Below are 21,270 nucleotides of genomic sequence, written 5' to 3'. Positions count from 1 at the left end.
TTCTTACCAGACACTCCAGCAGACGGGCCGGCCGGGCGATGATGATCATCAGCTTCTTGACGAGTTGTGTGACGAAGGTGACCTCGACGCTCTCTGAGCGCTCGTGAGCCTGAACAATAAAAAAAAACACAATATTTTAGTGTTGAGTTTATTTAAATGTAAGGAGGACGCGTTGTCATGGAGACGACTGATCCCTGAGAGTCGTGTCTTGATTGTATTTTAAATGATTAATCACTGAATGAACGGTCGTGACCTCGGGGCCGTGTTTGTCCTTCACTAACAGCAGCAGAACGGACAGTTTGAGGACAGAGTCCGTCCTCCAGCGACACCTGAGAGGTAATCTAAATCGGGGACGACCTCCGCCTCGCTCCCCCGATATCCACCGTGAAATGTCTGTCAGCGTGGAGACAGAGCAATTTACTCAGCAATCCACCGGAACTGACTGCAAATGCATCTGGAGCAAACACTGACCCCTGGAAGGAAATATGGACGAGGTGGTGATGGTGGAGGGTGGGGGTGAGGGTGGGGGGGGGGCTGTAACAATTACAAACCAGCCACTGTAAAACATGTTTCATTCCCTGGGGTGGGGAGGAGGAAGGGGGGGTTAATGTAAGTGTACATGTGGTCTCGTGTGTGTTTGTATTTATGAATGTGGCATGTATGCATGTTTTTATGATGTATTATACGTGTGTGTGTGTGTGTGTGTGTGTGTGTGTGTGTGTGTGTGTTGCTCATAAACAAAGCGTGGGCGACTTACTGCTGCTGTTTGTCTGACGGCCGCCCCCCCTGAATTATTTATAACTGTAATGAAGCCTGGAGGGGAGGAGTGGAGTATATACACCACTGTATGTGAATGCTAAATATGTATTAGAGAGAGAGAGAGAGAGTAGAGGCCAGCGATGGGTGAGTAATGGACGGCTGAGGGACGGAGACTAATTAAGCAGAGAGTGACGGAGACAGACTGGATATTAAAGCTGCATGTGTAATGTGACCAGGACGACTCCCTGGTGGCTGATGAGAACACACACAACCAGCTTTAACGGGACGTATGCAGACGTACGGTACGATGGATGATCTGTAGATGATAGACGTAAAGGTTTACAGCAAGAAAGACAGGTTAACTTGTTATTTTATGGTATTTCAAGTTTGGTTTTAGACTCTACAATACAAAAGTTTATATGATTTTCAATTTAAAAATCAAAAACAAGTAAATTTATCTTTGGTCCTTTAATCTATGAAAAACAAACCAGAAAGAAAAGTAACGGAGAAACCAGCGGTTTTTTAGATTCATAGAAGAAGACCAGAGGGACCTGGACCAGTGGTCACCGTGGAGACGACTTCCTGTTTCACTAAAGCAGAATATACAGCTGATTTGGATTTTTGTTTCTGACTTGTTGTAATTTTATTTTTTAAATTGCGTCACTAGAAAGAAAATCAAGTCTAATATTAACTTTCTCTTTTTCATTTTAGACTACAGAATAATCTATATGTGTATTTAGAAATAAAAATCTAATAACGGTTGTTTGTTTTTTTGAGTTTTCATTTCTTGTTTTAAAGCAAACTTTAAGTATTAAATAAATGAGAGAAAGAAAATGTCTCCACCTACTTTGAGATTAAAAATTTATGTTCGTCTATTTTTTTAATTCAAATTCTCCATTCATAAGGATAAATATATGAAGTTAGCGTCTGTGATTAATTAGATTTTTTATATAACTTCTCTAAAACTGGCAACAAACAAAGATGTTCACTAGATAATTTAAGTATATTTATTTATTATCTCAATCCACTCACTGAGTCTCATATCTTTATTTATTCTCTCTAATATATTACTTCCTATTATTATTGTCCAGTATTTTAATTCTGTTAAACTGTTCTGACTGAATGTTGTAAAAACGTTTCTAAAACGTTGCAGCAAATCAACAATAAAAGTTTATTTATATGGAAATGATTTGCAACCAAATGGAACAGAATTTAAAAGGATATCAACTATTACATATATAAACTATATTACTGCAATTTAATCATAAACAACATTAAAGTTGTTTTTTTAATTTAAACTTTTCGTTTTTAAAGTTGTGATTTTGAGTTTTTATGTGCTAGAGGATTCAGGAATCACAGATGATCTTTGTGTTCGTAGTTAAATCAGTTTGTTCCTTCTCCAGTTCTCTGGTCAGATAACGTCTCCTGATTGGCTCCTGATGGATGAAAGTAAATCATTTATCCAGATTTCTTTAGAAACAGAGACGAGGGACGACCAGGACAGAGGTGACGTCATGGCGTCTCCTGGAGAGGACCGAGCAGTGATGAGCCAATTAAAAGCAGATGTTTGACGAACCATCAGAGCTCAGTGACAGATCACCAGAGCTCTGCCGTCCTCCCTGCCCTCAGGTCACCTCCAGGGGTCTAACCAGGTCCTCCCGGGGGTTCCCGGGCCCACAGGATGGCCTGGATGCAGGTTGCCATAGCGACCGGCAGCCTGGTCACTAAAGGACGCGTCCGCGTGACGGGGATGGATGACGGGGAGAGGGAGCCAGGACGAGTGGAGAGGTGAGGTGAGGGAAGGGCAAGGGGTGAAGGTGGAAGAGAGATAAAAGACGAGAGGAGGAGAGAGGGAGGAGAGAGGGAGGAGAGAGGGAGGAGAGAGGGAGGAGAGGTGAGTCGGCCTCCTGCGAGTTCAGTAATGGGGTCACGACACGAAGAAAGAAGAAGAAGAGGAACGGACAGATAAAGGAATGGAAAATGAAGGAGGACAAAGAAGAAAGGACTGATGCATGACAACACCAGACAGAAAAACATCTGAAATCACTAAATCTGCTTTAAAGTCTGTTAGTCAGATATTTAAAGTAAAACTAGAGTCAACTCTAATCTAATCTGAGGGATTACAGGATTAAAGACAGGAGGAGAAACAGGACAGTGTTCAGGTTCAAGTTGTTTTTGACTTTAAACTAAATGTTCTGACACCTCAACACATCTGTCACACATTTATCTCTGACTATTAACTGGAGCTTTGAGCATTAAAAATATTTATTATTCTGATATTTTATCATTAAAAACTGTTATTTTTATCCTGAACGTGCTAAAAGAATAAAATCGACATTCAGGGCTGATCTAGAAGGAAGTCTATCTCCAGTTTAATCATGTCTGATCTGTGTGAACAGATTAAACCAGCTGATTCTCCTGAGGACGATCCTCAAAGTTGGTCGTTTAACTAAACTCCTCTCTGTCTCTAAATAAATCAGACATCAGCCTGTCTCTCAGTCTAATGACTCTGCTCTGAATTATTAAAAAGCTGCAGCCACAGCAATTACCTGATTACAAGAAGATTTAATAATGGATGTTTCTGGAACACGTTCAGGTATTTTACAAACATTTTAAACAACGGCCGTCGCTCCAACAGGTACCTGCTTCAGCTTCAGCTTCAGCTTCAGGTAAAGAAATAAAACCACTAAAACTAAAAGATGAACGAGGAGCTCAAACTGAATCAGAATCACAACAATCGACTGAATCAAAACAAGATCGACTCAACTGCAAAGCCTTCCTCCTCCTCCTCCTCCTCTTCCTCCTCCTCCTCCTCCCAGTAGTGTGTAAACACCTTCCACTCGCTCCTCCTCATCACCTCCTCCTCCTCCTCTTCCAGCCTCCTCTGCCACGAGATGCGATACATGTCCCCGACGTGAAACAGCATCAACTAACTAACTAAAGCGCGATGAATCTCCATGAACGACACGACAGGTAGGGAGGCGGCTTTCACTCCTCCTCCTTCTCCTCCTCCTCTGCCACCGTCCACCTGCTCACAGGCTCCATCCTCTCCTCCTCCTCCTCCTCCTCCTCCTCCTCGGTGCGTGCTCCTAATTACTGACGTCAGCCTCCGGCCCGCATTGCAGCTCGGCCGTTCCTCGTGGACTGGGGATGCTTCTCCAGATGTGCTCAACTTCTTCTTCACTACCTCCAAAAGCATCTGAACAGGCCCCCACCCCTCTCCTTCCTCCTCCTCCTCCTCCTCCTCCTGGAGCTACCGCCGGGCCAATCACAACCACAGGAATCCCCTCGTATCCCCACCCATCCTAAAAACCCTCCGACTGCACCTCCTTCACGTCGTCTGGGAGAGTCATCTGTCAGCCCCCGGTGACCGCTGGAGTGTGAAATTAAAATCGAGGATGTGTGTGTGTGTGTGTGTGTGTGTGTGTGTGTGTGTGTGTGTGTGTGTGTGTGTGATTGAGAGATATGTTGTGTGTGTGTGTCCCAGTAGAACAGAAGGTCAATAAGAGGCCGGTGGGAGCCATAATGTCGCCCCCCCCCTCCCCTCAGGTGCTAGAAAACTGAGCTAATAGAGATGTCACCAGCACACGTGTAAACAGATTCTATGTCCCACACAGAGGTCCAACAGTACGATGATCAGTGATGAGTAACAAACAGGCAGCAGCTGAGTTTTATGGGTTTGAATCCGGAACCTGAGAACACGTGGCGCCGACGGCCCGATGCGGCCGTGAGGGAACGAGAGGTGGCGTCACGCCATGAGTTGTCCCGCGGCAAACGGAGCGAGACGGAGCCGGAGCCACGACGTCTTCATCAGAGTGTTGATGTGCATCAGCTGACCTGCTGTGCACTGATTTCATAGAGGCATTAATTAAACTGGAATCCACTCATTAAACAAAGCCTCCATTTATTTTTTTATTTCTTCATATAATTAGTGTAAATTTGCATAATCCTTTCCAGGAACTGGTGCATGAATGAACGGTTCTTTAGTTCATTTCTAATAATAATCAGGAGGCTGTTTGCTACCTGCTGCATCTGATTTACATTTTAATTTGATCTACGCCGTTAACAGATGTGGAAACATGTGGAGTCATGTGACACAACAGCTGTCTGTGTGTGAAACGTTCATTTTAGTGTCGTCTACTGAGTCTACTTAAAAAGACCTGATTACTTTAAACACGAGTTATTTTCCTGCTTCCTGTTAGAAGTCTGGTTGATGTGGTGAGATCATGCAACCAGATGAATTCATGTGTGAGATCAGAAACTCTGAGAGCAGCATCAGGATTGAAAAAGGACAGAGAAGAGCTGGACAAGAGCAGAGACACAGGAGAGATGAGAAGACGGAGGAGACGCCACAAACCTCTGGAACCAATGAGTTAAAACGTTTTTAAAGATCTCTGACTGGATCCACAGCCCTGGTGATGATTATTTAAAAGAAGTTTCTCTGTGAACTTTAAACAAATCTTCCTGCGACGACGAGTCAAAATATGAAAAGAAAAAAATAGGATGTATATGTTTTTATGTTTGGTTTGCCCCACAGATTCTGTCCTACAGGTGTAAAACCTGATGGTCACGTGAGTTTCAGATTGACTCCGCCCACAGATGCTTCTGATAAGAACCTGAACGCAACAAGTCCAGTCTACGCGTCAGTATACAAGTGCTTCACAAGAAAGTTCCTAGAGGTTTACGTGGATCTACGTTCTCCTGACTCCATCTAAGATACGTTCTCATGTTCTAAGAGAACCTCTGAACTTGAAGCTGATGTTCTGGAGGCCGGTGAACAAACTTACGTCCTGCAGCAGCTTCTCCAGATTCTCCTGGAGCTCGTAGAAGTAGCGGGAGGTGATGAGGTCCTCGCGGCTCTTCTCCAGGCAGTCCCTGGACAGCTCTATCAGCTGATGGTGGATGAAGCTCAGCACGCCGTCGGCCAGCGGGCACACCTTATCCGGCGCCGAGGAGGAGAGCAGCTCCGCCAGACGGTCCTCCATTTGAGCCGTCGCCTGAGGGAGGGGAGGGGAGGGGAGGGGAAGGGAGGGGAGGGGAGGAGGGGGGAGGCAATTATAGGGTATGGGGGGGGGAGAAGGATGAGTCACAGAAGATGGAAATGCCAGACTGGCAGACTCAGACGTGACAAAAAAAAAAGATAATGTCACATATTAGAGAAAAGCCTCTTTTATAATTAAACAATTAATAATTTAAAGGAGAATATTTGAGACTGGCTGCTGCACCGTGACATGATGGAATAATAAACATTTACATAATGAACCTTTATTAACTCCACACTAAATAAATAAATCTCTAAAGAAAGAAATAAGAATTTAAAAGTTTCTCCAACAACACTTCCTGCTGCTCCTTCACAATAAAAGCCTCCAATCAGAGACTGGGCTTTTATTACGCGTCTGATATTTGAACCTCTCGTCTGTTTGTGTTTGAGAACGTAGAGTCAGGTCATGATCTGAGTGTCTGTGGTACAAACCTTAGGGAAACGCTCCTTGTACACGTGGTTCATCATCATGATCTCATGGTCAAAGGAGACGGGCGAGCGACCGGGACTGAAACCAAAACAACAACAACCAGAGATGAGACGAGACGGTTAGAAGGTTTCACTTGTTTTAAAACGTCTGAACGGCCTTCGTCACTAAAGTAGTCTGTGTTGCTCAGTATCACACGCCGGCATCGTGTCGTCACAGTTTAAAATGAGCTTGAAACAATCACAGTTTTTGCAGACCTTCAGTTTTAAAGAGCGTATTTATCCGATGATATCAGTTACTTTTTGAAATGCAAAATCTACAGCACAGGAGAAAATAAATCAGCTGTCATCCAGGTCATTCATGTTAGAGCCAAGAAAAAAACAAACCAAGCTGAAACGAGGACAACTGTTTCTTGAAGACGTTTCATCTTGTGTCTGATGTTTAGGTTTAAACATGAACATCAGAAACTCTCTCGACTACAGTCTGTTAATGACCTGATATTCACCTGTAGCTTTCCAATGGATGGTATGGATGGAGTTATTATTATATCTCCCTCCAGCTCAGCTGTTCAGAGAGGGGTCTCCTCCAGTTCCATGTGAGCATCTGGTCATTAACACTCTAGTCATGTGAGTTTGTGATGGGAAACACCCACAGATGTTCTTATTAAAACCCTAACCTCCTCCACCACCACCTCTCTGTTAGAACTGAAGACTTGGATGGAACGTATTTGAGAGTCCAGCTGTCCTTGTTTCAGCTCAGAACAATAAGACACGGTGTCCAGGTCACAAAGCTGAGTGTTTTCAAAAGGGTCCTTGTATCATGTCCAAAGATAAAACATGACAAAAGGCAATAACATCTTCCTAAACATCTACATTCTACAGTTATTACACAATCCCTTAAAGAATCAGTTAAAAAAAGCACCGAGGATGAATCTACTTGAGCTGCACGTTATAAAAAGTCCCCCCCCAATGTCAATGCTTCAGAAAAACAGAATCACTGAGACTAAACATGAGAAGCACAGACTTTTATTTCTATTTTCGTCCTCACGTAGACCTGGACCTGTCCTGAGCAGACTGAGTGTGTGACGGACAGGACGGGGTCGGGTCACACACACACTAACAGGACCTCGGGGTCTTCATCATATGTGGTGTAAACCCAGGACCGTGACAACGTCTGGACTCACATGGCTGCACACACAGAGCAGCACAAAGGTGAACGCCTCTGGAGGCCGGACCACCACAACCCTCTATATATACTGTAGGGGTGTGTGTGTGTGTGTGTGTGTGTGTGTGTGTTATTAATATAAAGCAGTGGCCTCGCTGCAGCCTCCGTCCATCAGATCTCGGGGGTTTTCATGACCTGACAGGGAGACAGTGACGTCTCCTTCACAACAGAATATGAATCCATCCGTCTTTCAGTCCGTCTCCTGGGACTCCACTCTTTTCTTATTCTATCATGGACCTTTCTCCACAGACAGACAAAACAACCACGGCAGCAATATCCTTGACCTTTCTACGCCTCTCGCTTTCAGGATGGAGACTCTGTGTGTGTGTGTGTGTGTGTGGGGGTGTGTGTGTGTGTGTGTGTGTGGGCTTTGTTAGCTGTTGCTGTATTATTCATTCAGTCCATTTAGAAAAGCAAATATTCCCTTTAAAACTGTGCAGTTTGAGAATGATCTTCACGGTAAAATAATCTAAATAAAATTTTTTCCATCTGAACTTGAGGAGAGTTTATTATTTGATGCAGAACCAAAATAATAAAAAGAGTAAAATGTGACTTAATGAAGGGATGCTTTTGATTTCTTGTAAGAAAATCATGTATTTAAATGTTTAATATGAAATCAAACGGCTCAGATAAAAAGCAAATTCATTAAAAATGCAAACGATGTTTAAGATGCTGTGAAATAAAAATATCCTGGAGAGACAAATTAAACAAAATAAAAATAAATAAATAAATAATTATAATAAACTGGGGTCTGCAGACATCTCTGTTGGTATGAGTCATCCACAAACACACACACCTACACACACACACACACACACAGATCACGTGAGCTGCACAGTGAGGTAATGCTTGGAGTCATCCATTGGCAGCTCTGAGTCCAATTACCAGCTTAATAGGAACGAGAGCAGCTTGAGAATGACAGAGGAGCTGGACGTCATGGAGGCTGTTTATCATCACACACTGACAGCTAACACACACACACACACACACACACACACACTGCATGCGTAATCTGGTCTGCAGGAAAAAAATTCTTGCAAGTAAAAAAAAAAAAAGAAAAAAAAAACACTGGCCAGTTCATTAGGTACACTAGTGAATGCACTAAATCTCTTCTTCATGAAGGTTCTGTGTGTTTCCATTGTGGGAGGCTGTGGTTCATAGAACTATTGATCTGGTTTGTGTTGCACCGACAGTTGAGTCAACCCAGTTTAACTGCATCTAAACATGTTCTCCTCTTAAATTCTCCAGCTTCATTAAGTCATTAATCAGTCTGTAATGAACTATCAGACTCAGCAGGAGCTACCTGTTGGCAGGTGAAGATCTGAGAGCTGAGAAACAAACTGATTCTCTGGTTTCTGGGTTTTTCTGGGACAGGAAGGAAACTCAGCAGGTTTCTGTGTTTTTCACAATAAAAGCAGATAAATGATTATTTCTTCCTCCTATTTGACCCTTGATGCTCTAAAATCAGTCTGTTAATGATCAGAGGAGATAACTGCAGATGTTGTGATGATGAAGAAAACTGTTGGTCCCAGTCTGACAGTTCTCCTGAGATGGAATACAACCAACTGATTAGAGGCTTTTAGTCTGGAAATGACTTGAAACTCTGAGAAAATACAACTGAGCTCAATAGAAAGGCACTGGCCACTTCATTAGGTACGCTAGTGACTCTAGTCTCCATGAAGGTTCTGGTGTTCAGCAAATAAAATACGTTTCATCTCCTCAAGTCAATCCAGTTTGACGGCAGCACAAACTCCATCCTCCACAAGTGTTTTATTTAAATGTTGTGTTATTTATATGCGTGCCTCTTAAGCCAGGAGTCTCTGAAGAATTTTGTTGACTATTGATTGAGTCCCAATGATCATCCAGGTGAATCACCACCTTTCAGATGCTGTTTCAACACTGGAACAGTCATGAGGAGGGGTTTAGATCAGCTAGCGTACCTAATAAACTGGTCTGTGCAGCTATATCTCCCACTACAAACCTCCAGGTCCTTTTATTCTAGCAGGCTTTTAATGTGGAACACCTGCTGGGAGTTTTATTGATAGAAGCTTAACTCTGATTAAAGAGCCGCCACGCAGAAGAATCTGCAATTAATTAGTGAAAGAAAACAGAACATCTGTTAAAAGACAGACGTGTAATTTAGGTGAACTGATCTTTTACACAAAGAAAAAAAAAAAAAAGAAACTCCAGAACAACGTCAATCACCCGGAGCACAAACTTTTAAAAGTCTGTGTTTCCCTGAAAAATGGAAAATCAATCAAAGCCTGGACGTCTCTGCCAGGAGGCTCGGTGAGGAGAGGAGAGCCTTAACACAGATGGATTCAGAGCCTCGGGCTGTTATGTACATTCTTTAATTTTCACAGAAAATTCTTCTTCTCCTTCTCCCGCGTTATTCTCCTCGCCTGCTTTGAGCAGCCGAGAACCGATATTAAAATAAATCTGCCGTTCGGAGCGAGCAGCAGCCGAGGTCGGCCTGAAATCCCCTGGATGAATAACAGGAGAAAGCCAAGACAAAGGCTAATTAGAGCGCCGCTATATTTCTGCTGTAATGGGAAATAAAATTCGCCCGGCGGCAATACCCTCCAAAAAAATAAAAAAATAAAAAAACGTCTTCGTCATTATTTTGAGAAACGACCTTGAAGTCGAGGCTGTGGAGGAAGCTGAGAGTTTTTAGTTTCAACTGAAAAGTTAGTTCTACAGAATAAATATATCTTCTATAGGAGATGAAATGTGGAGAGTTAAAAGTTAAACGGTCGGAGGAAAAGCGTCGTCTCTGTAAGTGGTGATGTCACAGGTGACAAAAGGCACTCAAAATGCAAAAGAGCTTATTGGTGGAGGAGGTAATTGAAGTAAATCAGACGAGACAGTGAATCAGATGGTGATGGTGAGGCTGGCTGGGGGGGGGGGACACGGTGTATGAATGTGTGTGTGTGTGTGTGTGTGTGTGTGTGTGTGTGTGTGTGTGAGGGAGGGAGGGAGAGGAAAAATAACATTGGTGCTTCACAACCGAGGCGGACGACTTGGGAAATGAGAGGCCTAATTGACCGTGACAGAGAGCTGAGAGCAGTGGGATGAGGTGTGGGTCTGGCTGTGATTATGTGTTCACCACAGAAACCTCAGCATCATGATCACACCCCCCCCGATGTGTTGGACAGGGGACACAACAACCACAACACTTTCAGAATGAGCCATTTACTCCAGTTTGAAGCGAATCTAAATTTACCCCAGAGACAGAAATCCTTCTCTTTGCTGTGGATCTTCGTTGTTCTATTCTACTCCTGGTTTTATTTCCTTTCTATAACAAGCAGACACTTGCTCCATGTTTCTGTCTGAATGACCGACTGCTACGTCTCCTAACATCTCCTGTGTCTGGATTAAAAAGTTGCACTTGAATGCACCACAAAGACAATGACCAGCTGGCACGCATGCTCTAAACCTGGGAGGAAATAACTTCACACCAGCAGGTGGCAGCAGCCTGTACCTATCACTACAGAGAGCTACCATTAGCTGGAAGGCTAGGAAGTTGGAACAAGCTTTTTTTCGCTGGAAGGCTAGAAAGCTAGGAAGAGGTACTATTAGCTTGGAGTCTAGGAAGCTATGAGGAGCAACCATTAGCTGAGAGGCTAGTAAACTAGGAACAGCTACTATTAGCTAGGAATCTAGGATGCTAGAGAGAGCTACCATTAGCTGGAAGGCTAGGAAGATGGAACAAGCTTTTTTTCACTGGAAGGCTAGAAAGCTATGAGGAGCAACCATTATCTGGGAGGCTAGTAAACTAGGAAGAGCTACTATTAGCTAGGCTTCTAGGATACTAGAGAGAGCTACGATTAGCTGGGAGGCTAAGAAGTCAAGAAGAGCTATTATTAGCTGGGAATCTAGGATGCTAGAGAGAGCTACCATTAGCTGAGGGGCTAGTAAACTAGTAACAGCTACTATTAGCTAGGAATCTAGGATGCTGGAGAGAGCTACTATTAGCTGGGAGGCTAAGAATTCAAGAAGAGCTACCATTAGCTGGAAGGCTAGTAAACTGGAAGAGCTACTATTAGCTAGGAATCTAGGATACTAGAGAGAGCTACTATAAGCTGGGAGGCTAAGATGTTAGAGGGATCTACTGTTAGCTGGGAGGCTAAGAAGTTGGAGCAAGCTACTTTTAACTGGAATGCGAGAAAGCTAGGAAGAAGCACCATTAGCTTGGAGTCTAGGAAGTTAGGAGGAGGTACCATTAGCTTGGGAGGCTAGGAAGTTGGAACAAGCTACTTTTAGCTGGAAGGCTAGGATACTAGGAAACTAGGAAGAGCTACTATTATCTGGGAGACTAAGAAGCTAGGGCGGGCTAATATTAACTGTCCTGTGGAGGCCATTAATGCAAAGAAGAAGGCAAGCAGAATATAAAGTGCAGTATGCTTTGTAGTTCTAAAACTGCAAAAAAAAAAAGAAGCAAAAGTAGAAGAAGAATAAGGAGGAGGAGGAGGAGGAGGAGAGGAAGAAGAAGAGGAAGGAAGAAAGCAGATGAGCATGGTCTTTTGAAAGTTTAATTTTAAACTTGAAAACTCTCCCTTCAAGATACATTTCTAATATATAAAAAGTGGGATTAATTTGCGCTGACTGTGATTGATCACGATTAAATCTTTTAATCTATTGACAGCTCTAATTATTACCTGACTGACATGTGATCCGTCTGTGTTAAACCAGTCAGGCTCCATGTAAACGTGCTTCTGTATTTGGAGTCGACAGATAATAAACTGAGAGGACGTGTGAGCGGAGACGGAGGACGAATAAAAATTAGAGACGAACAAAGAAAGTGTGTAAAAAAAAGAAGACGTGAGTGACTGTCATGGCTCTCGGCGGTGTCGTAAAATTAGCATAAAACTGTGCTCTGCAGCTCGTTATCATTTATTTGGTCTCGCTGGTGCTCCTCTCCTCCAGCTCCTTCCTCCTTTCTCCAGGGTCCAATCATCATCATCCTCATCATCTCAGTCACTTCATTTCTTCCTCTGCTCCATATTTTCTGTCTCTAATCGTTTCTCCTCCTCTCTTTCGTCTCTTATTTATCTGAACCCGTTAAGTCGTTGCTCGTTAGCTGCTGCTGCTCTGATACAAACTCAACATCACCTCCACGTAAAGTAAACGTCCTCTCTGTAATTACAGCGCGTTTCTTTTTGTCAGATTTGATTCTGTCTCTGATAAAAGCTGGAACATCTCAGCCTCGACCTCGTCACTGTGAAAATTTCCTCTTTCTCCTCCACCCTGAGATTTTCCGATTCCGTTTTCCCCGACAGGACGGGAGATAACAAGGTCACACGGGGACGCGGGTGACGGTGGATTACCTGGAAACAGGAGCCCGGCATCAATCAACAAACACAGCGGGACTCTAATCAGACACACACCATGAAACTCTGCCTCGCATTCTTTCATCTCAGAGGATGACAGAAGTCAATATCCTCCTGCAAGCAAACGCAGATGAAGATAAGGAGGAGGCTGCCGAGAGGAGAGATGAGGCCAGAGGAGGAAGAAAATAAGAGAATTTTAAGGAGATTGAAAAATGTCAGAATGAAAACTGAGACAAAGAGACGTTTGAGCTGCTGATGGACAGACTGATGAAACTCTGAAGGACTGTGAGCTGGTGAGCATCATGAATAAGTCAGAGGGACGATGTTGACCGCTCTGCAGGATGAATCCAAAGTTTGTAAATGTTTGTTAATGCTGGATGAAATTCACTGCAGGCCTCTCATTAAAAACACAGAGTGAAGGGTTGAGAATGGACATGGGCCTTCTGAGGGTGTCCTGTGGTGTCTGCCCTCCCCTCTACCTTTGAGGGGAGGGGCCTCTGTGGATCATCCCACAGATACTTGATCAGTTTGGGATCTAGTGAATGTGGAGGCCAGGTCAACACCTTGTGCTGTTCTTCATGTTTTTTTTTTTAGTTGTTCCTAAAGCGTTTATGTGTGTGTGCTCCATAATGGTCATAATGTTGTGGCTGATTTGTGTATATAGCCCATTTTCATGTAATTTTTATGATACTGTAAGAAATCAGCATTTCTATTTGGGGACAAAATGTGTTTTGCAATCATCTTCCATCTTTCTGTACTTTGGACATCCATTCATCCATTCATCCATTCATTCATTCATTCATTCATTCATCCATCCATCCATCCATCCATCCATCCATCCATCCCATGTGTCAGGGTCCAGGGCTCCTACCTGAGGCTGCGGGAGCGCGGTCTCATGGCGGGGGAGCGGCGTCCCTCCTCGTCCGTGATGCTCTCGGAGCTGAAGTGCTTGGTGAGGAAGTGCAGCTCGTCGGGCGTGGGCTGGAAGGGCAGCTGGTGGAGCTTCTCCTGAGATGAACAGGAGGACTGTGAGAGGAGGAGCACAGAGGGAGCACAGATTACAACCAGCACTGGAGCTACAGCGGGTGGGGATGGGGGGTGGGGGGGTTAGAGGGTTTAGGTTGGAGCTAGGCCGGCGTCGGGACTAGTCTGGACGGTTTGGAGCTGTTTTTGCATGATGTACCATCAAATATGTCTGAATGCAAATGTACAGCTTTAAATGATTAAATTAGGGATTATAACGAGGGATTAGAGAGGATTATCATTCACAGACTTCTGGTCAGTCTCTCTTTGCAGAGGTCAGGATGCACAGAACTGAAAAAGCCTCCAAACCTTCTCATCACATCCTTCTCATTATAGATTTAAATCTCCCCTTTGTGTCTAACAAGAGTTAGACGAGTACAGAGGTGACTCTAACTCTGACGGCTCCGTGCCTCCTCGGTTTACCATTTGTCCTGACAGGATGAGGCCAGAGACAGAGGGGTCTGGTCCTCTCACCGTCTCTGCAGTGAGCTGAGCCTCATTTTAACATTTTAAAAGGCAACAGCCGCAGAGGAAACCCATGACGGGGTATTCAGGAGGGAGCAGACGGTAAAGGAGGAGAAGGAGGAGAAGGAGTAGAGCGGAGGGAGCATGTCTGGAGGTGAAGGAGGGAAGAGGAGCAGGAAGCACCTCAGATGAGGGAGGACAGGGTGTTGCAGTAAAGGCAGAGGGGACTAGGAAAGCATTCACAGTAAAAATAAAGAAGATATTTACCGAGACCGTGGAGCTGGGAGTGTTGGTTCCATATCCAGAGGACGGCAGCGAAGCCAGAGACCAGCGTCTGCCATCCGTCCTGACAGAGACAGAAAAGAGACAATATGAACAGATACTCCAGAAAAATTAGACATTAGTTTAAAACAGAGCTGTTCAGTGGAAGGAGGAGAAGAATGCTAGGAGAGAACATGACAAGCATCCACTGGAGGACGAGGGGGGGGGGGGGGGGGGGGGGGGCATGGTGAACAGCCACGGTATGACCTGTCTGCTGCTGCTGCTACAGGACGACTGGAGTTTACACTTTACACACACTTGGTTTAGTTTGTTCACATGTAAGGTCTGTTATTCTGTCAGTAAAGCCAGAGAAGGTCATGTGTTCATGGTGATGAGGGAACACAGAAGAACAAAAAGCTGCAGGATGCTCATGGTTGGTTTGAGGACTTTACAGGTTTCTTGTTCCGTCTCGTCTCTTTTCTAGGTTTCAAAGATTCTCAGGATTATTCTCAGTTGTTGTTTTTGTCTGTTTCCTCTTCAGCACCTCAACATTTTCTTTTCATCCTGACACGTGTACAAAGATCGTTGAGCAGCAGAGGAGGAAACTCTGCAGGCCACTAGTTGGTGTGACTGGTGCATGTGTGCGGTGTGTGCACGCTCAGCCATGCAGGACGGGGGGGGGGGGGGGGGGGGGGGCAGGAAGGTGGCAGCAGGAAGAGGGAGGGAAATATAAAAAATAATAAATAAAAGGTCTGAGGTCAAAAGTGAGACGTTACCTGTCAGCCCTGTGTCCGTGACTGTGAGGGAGACAAGACAGGAGGTTCTTTTTATAGCTGCTAGCAGCTGTCAGTCACACAAGATTATAAAACAAGAAAAAGTCTTTAAGTTTTTATTGACAACGGAATAATTTTATATAGTTAAAGACATGGAAAAATAAAAATAAATAAAAATGATTTTAATAATAGGTAGAAATAAAAATTAAATTATAGAAAACATATTAAATGTTTTGAGGTTTTTATGGCCATTAAATTAAATTTATATAGGTAAAAGAAAATAATAATAAAAAATGTACACATGAAAATATTTAATAAAAAAATATTCTAATAAAAAATGTATAGAAATAAAAAGAAAATTTAGGTTTTTATTACCACTAAATTTTATTTTATTAGCTAAAGATGCAGGCACAAGGGAAATAAATTAAATAAATAAATAATTACTTATTTTTTGTTAGTAAAAGTCTTATTTTAATACTAAATAGAAATAATAAATAACTGCAAAGATATTAAACTATTATTGTTTTCATATTATTATAAGGAAGTCAACACAAACATTTGAATAATTTGTTTTATTTTATTTATTTATTTTTTAAATGAATCTCAGGTTACCAGCTGACATTAGATTTTATTTTAATATTCTAACTAAAGCACTGATCTATAATAACGGAGGGAGCCGTCATATCAGACTCCACCACATGGTGTCGCTGTCGTCTCAGCGTCGCTGCAGCTCTGCGGTCAGGATTTAAATTAAAGACATTAATGATGCTCCTTTTGGCTGCTGCATGTTTGATGATGCTGTTGTCATGGAAAAGGTGCGTTACCACGGAAACGTCATCACCTCAATGAGGATCAGGAGGCTTTTTTACTTTATTTCTGGTGTTGTTACGCGTCTTATGTTGAGCTTGTGTTTTTATCTTGACGTGGATTTTAAAAACCTGTCACAGAATCTGACTCATGTACTAACTCTGTCTCTCTCTGCTCAGTAATTACTCTCTGTGCTGAGAGTCCAGACAGATAAGAGGTTTATTAATCCTGGTTTGAGTGACAGCCTCAGAGCCATCATCTGCCTCCTCCTCCTCCTCCTCCTCCTCCTCCTCCTCCTCCTCAGCAGCTCCTGGAGCTTTTCTCAGTGTTTCAAACGACTAAACCATAAATTGTGACGGTGCAACTGATGTCCTTCCTCCAGCTGGGAGGTGAAATCAGGTGTGAGACGCCACCGACAGTATGATACGTGACTTTTTATCCAACCCCCGAGGATGCACTGCTGTCGCTTTAACCAGGTACGACTGGAGGAACACACCTAAAGGACACACCTAGAGGAAATATAAAGGTCTCACCTGCGAGCGGGAGCAAAGGAGAAGTGTGCGGCCGTGTTGGGGGAGAAGTTACGAGGGCTGTCCAGAGGGCTGGTACCTGAAGGAGAGAGAGAGAGAGAAAGAGAGGGGAAGGTGAGTGAGAATGTTGAGCAAGAAAGTTGCATCTGTTTTCTTTTTCTGTTCTAAATGAAAAGGTCGAAGCTCCAGTAACACGTGTAGTATGTGGAACAACTTTATTAGACCGATGCATTTAGGTTTGAAAGACAACAAGTCGTTTACATGCACCTGCAAAACCTTACGTATGGTCATGTGACTCCAGGACGGCCAGTCTCATACATCGCCACTAAAAGTATTTGTCTCCTTCAGAATTTCTACATTTCTGCATAAAAACAAGTCACAGTCCTCAGACTATTACATCAGCTTTTTATTTTTAATTCTTTTTTATTTTTAAACCCATCCGTAACATCATATCTGAGCTGTGGACTGACCATGAACGTTTCATGTGCTTCATTAATATTTTCACTAACATAACTGTGTGAAAAGGTTTTTTTTTTTTTTTTTTTTTAATGTTTATGAATGTTTGTGAAGTGAAGTCATGAAGAGTTTCTTGTGGGCGTTCAGGTTTCCTGAGGTGAAGGTTTGATTTCTACATTCCTCTCTGTTCAATCAGCAGCACAGACGATGAAAACGGTTTTAGAAATGAAAATGTTCTGCATCAGAGGGACTCAGAGCTTCTCACGGCGCACGGAGGAGAAAGTTCAGGTTCAGAGTCTGGACAACAAGGACACTTCAGCACAAAGAAGTTACTCTAAAAACAAGTCAAAGATGACATTAACCTGGAGTCCTAGCTGGCTTTGGACGTGTCCAACAACAATCAACAATCCAAATCATGAAGCTTTAAACTTGTATGAGCTGGTGAACGGTGACAACTAAAAGACTAAAATCTTGGATGCATGTTATTTATCGGGCTGCTGATCAGATTCTGAACCTCTTGTGCATCAGAGCTTCATCTCCACGTCGAGTGTGTGGGTTTTAAACCGGAACCAGAAAAGAAAAATGTCACAGTGCGTGAGTTCTCCTCCATCGTTCTCCACCTCCTCCTGGTCTTCCACAAGACAAGAGCAGGATGAGGATGAGAAGTAGGATTCAAGCAGGGGATAGTCATCAAGCGATGAGGACAAATTAAATTGCAAGAGAGGAAAATAAAAGTAAAAGTACAGAGAGAGAAAGAGAGAGGGATGGATGAGATGGAGGTGGAGAGGCTCTCAGAGCTTGATGGAGAATCTCATTAACTGCACGGGAACTGAGCTGAAGGTGGAAGGTGGAGAGATAAGAGGACTAATCTGTCTCCTGTGGACGGTAGATTGAGATAAAGGAGGTGAAACACACTCTACAATCACTGTTAGAGAGTTTATATTAATTAGAGAGAGAAAGAAAAGAGGAGCGAGGAGCCAGGGAGAACTTCTGCTGAAACTAATCCATAAATAAAAACATTACAAAGGTGATTTAAACATATGAACAATAAAGAGACATCCTGAAACCTGAACGCTCAACCTCAAACCAACCAGCTGCAGATGAGACGAAGCCGATCCACAGAAACAGATTCATTAAACTGCTCTAAAGAGAGAAATAAAAAGATGACCACTGTGTCTAACAAAAGTCTCTCAGGTCATTAATCATCGTTGTGTTTCTGCTGCAGCTTCTGTGTGGACCAGAGACGTCACTGACTGGATCAATATGTTCATCTGAACAGAGAGTGGCAGCAGCATAGTTCAGCTTGTTATTGAGGCGACACAAACACTGAATTTATGTTTCAATCAGGTTGAAGCCAGAGAGGAAACATCAAACATCCGCTGAAGGATTTACTGCAGAGCTCACAACGCTGAAGCTGCAGAAAACAGATGATCCTCCTCTGACATTATTTAATTCTGACTCGTTCGTATTCAAGGCCGGCTGATCTGCAGGGGAACGCTGTGCAGATAATAATTCAGAGGAAAAGCTGGTGGCCTCAGGAACAGGAGGGCAGATTAAGCAGTCGGACTCTTCCACATCAATTATGCATCTTTGTCAGCGGCACGTCTGGACGGGGCAGAAACTCAAATATTAATACGAGCATTTACTCTCTGTCAGATGGGGAACCTCACGGATGAACATGGACGTGATCAAGTCAAACAGATTTTGCTTGTTAGTGTCTGAAACGTCTCAAACAGGAGCTGGGACGTTGCTGCATTTAAAAGGAAGCGGGGGCTCAGACTGTGACCCGCCACGCTTCATGGATACGACTGTGTGTGAATACATACATGTGTTAAACTGAGGCTCGCTCATACGTGGAAGGGACAGACTCAGCAGCGGAGTGTGAACGGGTTCATGTGTCGTCTCCTGGGATCTCTTTGATCAGCTGCTTTAAAGCGTGAGCACCGAAGAGTCAGTCCAGGCTTTTGCAGGTAGTTCAGAAGGAATGAGTGTTTTCAGGTGGTGAACATTCCAGCAAAACTCACAGCTATCAGCAGGAATGTTGTAAATGATACGCTTGTTCAAACGTCAGTTATGTCCACTCAGAGAAAAGATATGTCTCAGTGTGAGCAGTGAGGTTTTTACAGAGTCTGGTGCTTCAGGAGAAACTGCAGCAAGAGGCAGAACGTAGAGAGAATGAAACTCAGCGACGTTCAGAAAGCTAGATGTGAGATTATGATCTACTGCTAACTAGGAAATTTACGACATGTCTGATGTTTGTGTCTGCGTAAACTTTAGATATCATTGATACCACTGATTTCCTATTACTTAGAAGTCAAGCCATGAACTCAGGTCACATCGACAGTAAATCAAGATAACGTTGTTCGTTCTTGTCCAGAGAAGCTGAGCTTGTCGTTTTAAATGAACGTTGATGTCTGTTTGCTTTCTATTTCTGCTTCTTTCATCAGTTTTAAACATCGACTGTAGAATAAAAAGGTTTTAAAGTGAAGCCAAAGCAAGTAGAGCTCCCCCTGGTGTCTGGCTGCAGTATAGGTCATAAGCTCCACCCCCTCCATGTTAGTGGGCGGGACTTGGGCCAAACTAAAACACTTAAAAACACTTTAATTAGTTGACGCTATAGAAACAGGAAGTGAAGCTGAGCTTTAAATGAACCAACCCCAAGAATCTGAGGAATCTTTGCAGATTTTTAAGTTAAACTTTTGTTTTGCGAGATTGTAAGTGAATTAATGTGATAGCTAGCGGCTTTAATAGCTAGCTAGCTAGCTGAAACAACACTCTGACGTTAGCTCTGTGTGTGGTTAGCATTTAAAAACTCAACCAACCAATGATGGTGCTTGCTTTGAAATAATAAATGAGTGCAGGGTATAATCCTACATCTCTTTGTAACTGGTGGAGGCAGAGCAGAGCGCAGTATTAACCAATCACCAGTGAGTCTAGAGGACGTGTGGGCGGGTCAAACTCACAAGATGGCGCCGCCCGTATCCCCGGGATACTAGCGCCAGTTTGACCAATGGGAGGAAGTGGAGACATTTTTTTCTACAGTCTATGGTTTTCATGTTCCCTCTACTTTAGGCTCTGCTTGCTTTCCACAGCGTTACTGCAGCACAGAGCGCTTCTGATTGATCAGTCAATCAGAAACAGTCGGGCCGAGGTCAAACAAGGATTCTTTATTAACCTGTTAACTCCAACAGCCATAGTTATAACTCATCTGTTTGCTGTTGTACAGAACAGGAAGGTTAAACACCAAACTATCCAGACTCTCCATCACCGAGCTGAAACTACAAACCCAGAGAAAAGACAAGTCCCTCATATAACTTCTATTTGAATAATATTCAGCATCGTATTTTCAGCCTGGGAGTGAAATGTAAATCACAGCTGAGAGCCTCATCTCTGCAGGTATAGACAGAAGTGCATGGCTGTCACATTTCCAGAAGGTTTTGTGCTGCATACTGCGATGACAGTGACCTAGTTTAGCAAAGAGCGGCGTGTGAGATACATGCTAATGTCTCGCTGCGTCCCCAGAGAAGGTGGGGCTGGGATAAGAAAATACAGCGACAAGGAAGTGAAGGAAAGCTGGAAGCCGTGCTGTCGTTCATTACAATTAGAAAGATGAGCGGAGGATTGTTTGAGGGGATTCATGAGAACGCACCGAGCTGCCAATCATCAGCTGACCTTTACCGAATAACGGCTCGCCGTCGGGAGGGGAGGAGAGACGACGCTTCAGGAGGGTGAAGATGTAGACGTCGACTAGACGGAGGAGGGAGGGGGAAATGAAACGAGAGAGTAACACGAGAGGATTTATGCAAACGCTTAATAAGAGTCATTTTATTAGAGAGGATTGGTCTCCATCAGACCCTCAGGATGATAAGACTAAGAGGAATCTCCATGTGATTAGCAGTAAACGGCCGAATGACTGAACCCATGATGAGATTCATGATCAGGGCCAGAAATAAAAAAAAAAAAAAAAAAGAAGTTTAACCTCCAGTGGTGAATATTAATGAGGACAGTGAGATATCACAGCTGTGGATCAGACTACATGAAGCTCTCTTGTTAGAACAGAAGTTGTTCCCGTAGAGAAGATGTCAAACTTTGTTATAGCTCAGGTTCAAACGTTTAGGGATGTTTGGAAAATGTTTCTGAAGCAGAGGGAGAGAGGAAAAAAATGAAAAAGAAA

The 21,270-nt window shown here is 43.4% G+C and overlaps 1 protein-coding gene across 4 annotated transcripts in view; it reads right to left on the bottom strand.

The window, feature by feature from the left end:
• The window catches only part of mast2 (microtubule associated serine/threonine kinase 2), a 139,147-nt gene that overhangs the window by 14,063 nt on the left and 103,814 nt on the right, over window positions 1-21,270 (bottom strand). Inside the window, exons 6-12 of one of the 4 annotated variants that reach the window (XM_084548221.1) lie at window positions 16,644-16,799; window positions 15,307-15,327; window positions 14,537-14,615; window positions 13,653-13,807; window positions 6,233-6,308; window positions 5,547-5,756; window positions 8-109 (exon numbers count right to left, since the gene is read on the bottom strand). In XM_084548221.1, coding sequence (XP_084404347.1) covers window positions 8-109; window positions 5,547-5,756; window positions 6,233-6,308; window positions 13,653-13,807; window positions 14,537-14,615; window positions 15,307-15,327; window positions 16,644-16,799 — 799 coding nt within the window. Of the gene's footprint in view, window positions 1-7; window positions 110-5,546; window positions 5,757-6,232; window positions 6,309-13,652; window positions 13,808-14,536; window positions 14,616-15,306; window positions 15,328-16,643; window positions 17,134-21,270 lie in introns of those variants that run through there. The other 3 variants (XM_084548218.1, XM_084548219.1, XM_084548220.1) reach the window with 3 other exon arrangements.

Source organism: Chelon labrosus (genome assembly GCF_963514085.1).
Source record: "Chelon labrosus genome assembly, chromosome: 7".
NCBI lineage: Eukaryota > Metazoa > Chordata > Actinopteri > Mugiliformes > Mugilidae > Chelon > Chelon labrosus.
Note: the sequence above shows the minus strand (reverse complement) of the source record. Positions and strands in the feature narration are given on the sequence as shown.